Source organism: Haliotis asinina, chromosome 8 (assembly GCF_037392515.1).
Source record: "Haliotis asinina isolate JCU_RB_2024 chromosome 8, JCU_Hal_asi_v2, whole genome shotgun sequence".
In the NCBI taxonomy this organism is placed as follows: Eukaryota; Metazoa; Mollusca; class Gastropoda; order Lepetellida; family Haliotidae; genus Haliotis; species Haliotis asinina.
Genome location: NC_090287.1, coordinates 20,227,144 through 20,232,139, shown reverse-complemented (window position 1 = coordinate 20,232,139; position 4,996 = coordinate 20,227,144). Strand labels below are relative to the sequence as shown.

At 42.2% G+C, this 4,996-nt stretch overlaps 1 protein-coding gene across 1 annotated transcript in view; it reads right to left on the bottom strand.

Moving 5' to 3' along the window:
* LOC137293650 (bile acid-CoA:amino acid N-acyltransferase-like) overlaps nt 1–4,645 on the bottom strand; it is an 11,257-nt gene extending 6,612 nt beyond the window's left edge. The window contains exons 1-4 of the mRNA XM_067824326.1: nt 4,466–4,645; nt 3,255–3,599; nt 2,826–3,095; nt 1,808–1,977 (exon numbers count right to left, since the gene is read on the bottom strand). Of these exons, the coding sequence (XP_067680427.1) occupies nt 1,808–1,977; nt 2,826–3,095; nt 3,255–3,558 (744 nt within the window). The 5' untranslated portion in view covers nt 3,559–3,599; nt 4,466–4,645. The remainder of the gene's footprint in view (nt 1–1,807; nt 1,978–2,825; nt 3,096–3,254; nt 3,600–4,465) is intronic.
* Between the last annotated feature and the right edge of the window lie 351 nt (nt 4,646–4,996).

The following is a 4,996-nucleotide window of genomic DNA, read 5'->3' as shown; positions in this document are numbered from 1 at the left end:
ATAATGCTACAGGATATTCTTGGAATATTCAGAGTTATCTTTCCTTGGTAACAGTGGTAGTATTAGGCTATTTCATCCCCCTGTCCGGTTACGATTATACAGGGCCTTGTCGTAAACATGGCCATGAAAGGGGCACGAGACGCCATCCCTCTTGCCGGAATGACAGGAGTAGTCACGAATGGTGTCGTTGGTGCGTGTTAGAGTGTTGTTTTCAAGTGAAATTCAGTGGTCATGCAATAAACTTCCAGAACAAAAGTGGAAGGTGCGCATCCCTACACCCCTCCTTTCCATCCACCCATGCACAATGACACTTAACACACTGGCACAGTCGTTGCCCATTTTAGTCTCTTCTCACAGGATACATGAATGCTGAAAACAGGGAATCCCGACGAGTTTTCGCACCTGTTGTCTGAGATGTAAGGAATACGTGTGACGAGCAAGTCGGTGTCCTTTTCGATCGTACAAGCTGGTACAGATGCCTGTGTCACACCCGCCACCACTCGGTGAGATTTCTCGTCGATATTTACGGAATATACGGTATTTTAAGGCCTAAGTGTACTTCTTAACCCATATCAGTATGAAGTTCATAATTGAAACCACATCCGTCAGTCCAGATCTGAAATTCCGAGTCTGAAGCCATGATCCGTGAAGGGAATTAAAATCATTAACTACTAAAAAGCGATCTCTACATCTTACAGACTAAGCTAAAAATGCAGCAGAGTGGGTTCAGGTGATCCTGTCACAGTCAGGCTGGTAAGGCTCATCATTAGACCAGGGCCCTTGTCCCATCAACACGCAACCCAGACAGCGAATGGGACTTCTCCAAGGAACGCTACCTAGTGGAACCCACCAAACATTTTCCGGAAAATATATAGACTCCCCAACACTGCAGGTTCCTGCATTACCCAGATTGTCAGAAGGGCTGTGCATCCCGTCCCGGCGGAGAGCCCGGGCACTCTCCTGATCCGAACCAAGAGATCAGGAAGTACCAAACCATGGGCACCGAAAACATTGGGGAGTCTCGGGAGACACTTGAAAGGCGAGGTCCCCATAATTTGCATACTTTTCCTGAATCTTGCCGATCACGTTGCTGTAACATTATATAATTTTCAGTCCCTTTTGACAGCAAAGTGATTGGCAAGATTCAGGAAAAGTATGCAAATTATGCGGACCTCGCCTTTCAAATGTCTCCCCAGACTCCCCAATGTTTTTGGTGCCCATATATATATATAATAAATCCATTGGCTTTATCAAAAAGGACAAGAGATCACGTTTGTTACCTGATGCTGTGTCTGGGCCAATTCCATAAAAGTTCAAAGCTATTATTTCCAATGACGCCCTGGATATGTTCAGGATCATACCATGTACGGAGACAAAGCCACAGGCATGGCGGAGACGATAGTAGAAACAACGAGCCACCATATGTCATCCGATAAATAAATATGTGATAACACAATAAAATTATAGCATGAAGAACCTCCACATTTATCAAACTTCGACCTCCAGAAGTGACTGGCATAAATCAATGATTAAGAAAGGAACGAGGGTTATGAGCTCTGTTATCAGACCCGATGCCTTTTGGTCAGCTGGTCCAGACTATGGATATCTTGTTTCGTCCAATTAACTACTCCAAAGATATAGGACAGGACAGGCACAGCAAATGCACTGGCAGCTTTGACCTTGTTTCGAGCATTTAGAGAAGAGCTCCAGATTTTCCAGCTAAAGATACCTAAACTGACTCTGACGGGCGTCAGATAGGTGGCCATTAAACACCAAATTAAACACACCAAAACCCGAACTGACTCACCTGAAAATAACCATATTCAAGTTCGTCAAAGTCGTTGGTGAGGCCGTCGTATCCCAAGTAGGCCAGTGCAAATGTAAGAAATCCCCTTGAGGCGAGAAGGGCCGCCCGGAACTCAAACAGACCCCCTGTACCTCCAAACATGTCAAGGACCGCGGGGAATGGTCCATCGCCTTAAGCAGCAAGTATTGTTGATGTTAGGGTTATACATGGAAACGTACGTATGCATGTAAATATGTGATTACAAAACATCTGTTAATAAGTACTACAATCGATTCATATTTAGTCGCACTTAAGAATCCTTGATTTGGGTGTATACTATGCCATTATAATTGTTCGAGTGAATAGGTAGACACAGGTATCTTACGGGACTTTTGTTTCTCCACTCATTTTTGATAAAACTGTCAAGGTGAGGCGAAATGGAACTCATGAAGTTCTTTGAGAGGCATTTTAGGGGTTGTTAAGATGTATCAGTCGTGTGTTTGCGCGCTGAAGTTATGAAGGAAAACCAGGCTCTATGGCTAGTCAACTTCTCGATTGCAATAAGTGCGACGTTTCGGCGTAGGTACTAACACCGTTTTGAGGCAAGTGGTAACGGTGCTAGTACATACGTCGAAATATGGTACTTATTGCAATAAGGAAATTGCTAATCCTTAGAACTTGGTTTTCCTTTAGAACGCCTGCACACCGACACACAAAACATGCGTATATATTACATAGGACTCCAAGCCGACCAATCCTTGTTTTATCATGGAGGTAAGCTAACAGGGTGTCACACCTTTTTAATATCTTTTACATTTAAGAAAGACATGAAATATACAAAATTTGTCTCACTGCGCTTTCATTGCCAACCCGGTAATGAAACAGATTCTACATACAATATTTTCAAAATGTTTTCCTTTTAAAACACAAGAGACTAGTAAGAATTGTTACTTTAATTAAATGCATGTTTACGAACAGAACAAGACAAAACCCATAACACTAGCCAGCAAACAGCCGTATATTCATATTGCACATTTACCTGAAGGAATAAACAGAGTTCCTCGTATTCGCCCAGTTTTGATGGGGAACCTTTGCACTCCATTTTTTAAGTACCTCCGAGTAATGTGTGTTGCAGCTATTTCTCCTGCCTTGATACTGGCTGACTGGATGGATTCAAGGTCCAAATGATTTGAAAACACCGATATTCTGACGTCGTATGGAATTGTGACGTCTTTAATCAGTAGGCGCGTTGTCCTCCTATGTTTCAGCGACGGCACCATGGACCAGAAAAGTCCCATAGGTTCAACACCTGAAACAATGTTGTTAGTTATTATCAACAAATTGTCCCTGTGATTCTTTAGTGAACTGTCAGTTCCTGTTTATTAGGTTTGGTTCTTTATACTCAAAGTTCAAAGTCTTGTAAAGATTCCACTATAGTTCTGGATGTTTCAAAGTGACGTATACTCACCCATAAACGACCCGCCTTGACTTGTATGGACAGTTGTATTCACCTGACCTGTTTCATCAGCTGTATAGTGTGCGCAGGACACAAACTCCTTTCCGGCCCCACTAAGAACAGCAGAAAGAGTCATCTTCTGATGCCGCTGAAGGCCTGATACTCTGATTGTCACAGGTTCATCTATCATGGCATCGGCCGGTTCTACAGTCAGAGTAGGGGGTGAGGCATTCAACGCTAACGATCTTGAAATGACTTGAAGACGACGTATAGAACTGCAACCTATCAGGCTGCAACCACCTGCCATGTTTAGCATGATGTGTGCTTGTAGAGATGGTAGTTGTTTTCTTGCTTTTTCTGAAAACGATAAAACTCTGCAATCAAAATTTCAGTTCATTTAATGTGTTCAGATACATTTGATTAATACTCACATCATCTAAAATATTGACTTATTGAATATTAACTTCTTACCAAGATAGATCGTAAACCCAAATGAAACGACGCAAATTAGACGGACCGCTGAACCTGCGTATGAATGCATATATCTCGCTGATCCTATTGTTTGTAAACAAAGATGTGGTCAGTGAGTGAGAGAGTTAGTTCTAGGCCGTACCCAGCAATATTTCAGCAATACGGCAGCGGTCTGTAAATACCCCATGTTGTTTTTCTAATTACTGCTTGATATTGACACCACATTGGTGTCAACTGGAATGAAAAAAATGTTCATTACAATGCATCACAGATATAAGAGAATATAAGAGAAGTAGACAGCAAGTAGTTTCGCAATTCGTTTTAGTTCTCAATTCCTATTTTATATGTTCAGATTTAAACATCTGCCGATGTATGTGCAAAATCAATACGGAATACAATCCAAGTAAACTAGGTTAGTTGCGAGATTAGCGAATAATAAAATTACCAAGGAACTTACACTTCGTTTCATACAGTTCCGTGTTTTATATACACCCATCGTCTGGTCTATTTCCGCTTACACCCCACAACATTTTTTGTGAGTGACAGATAATTACACTAATAACTGACACCCCCATTCTATACATAAGAGATTGCGGGACATGTTATTTTTTTTTAAGTTTCCCTACGTTGCGAGCCAGCTTCACTCGGACTGGGAATATCCTGTCGGTGTCACGATCGCTGGGAGAACCATGCCTGTATGAAACGTTCACATTTGTCACTTTGTGAACTTGTACAAACAATATTTGACTTACGTAGATTCCCCGTGGAAACTGAGTCGTCAGATACTTAGAATTAAACTGATCCAACCATCGGATATCGATGAAACGTTACACGTTCATACATGTACTGCATTGCTGTGGCGCACCGGTTAAACTACGGTAACCCGTTTATGCCACAACGCCCACACACAGGCAAGCGAAACTACAGGTTCCACTACACTATATCAATATCACATGCTGCCCGAGCGAAGACCGGACAGAGGCCTGTGACAGCTGTGATTGGATGAAATAGTGTAAGATGTGTATGTGTTTTAAAAGCACATCCACCCTGTTATTAAAACTGGCTACAATTTTAAGTATTTAGTGCTGTCATTTTTATCACCATGGGTTATGCTTATGTGTGTACATATATTTTGAAGTAGGTGACATTCGGTGCGGAGCTGGGGGTTGATGTGTCCCGCTTCCTGTGCTTGGCAAATGTGCCGGACAAGTTGGCCACAACATGTGTTTTATTGTAGCTGAGAGGCCAGACTGTGCCCATGTGTACATGGAATGGCTATTGAT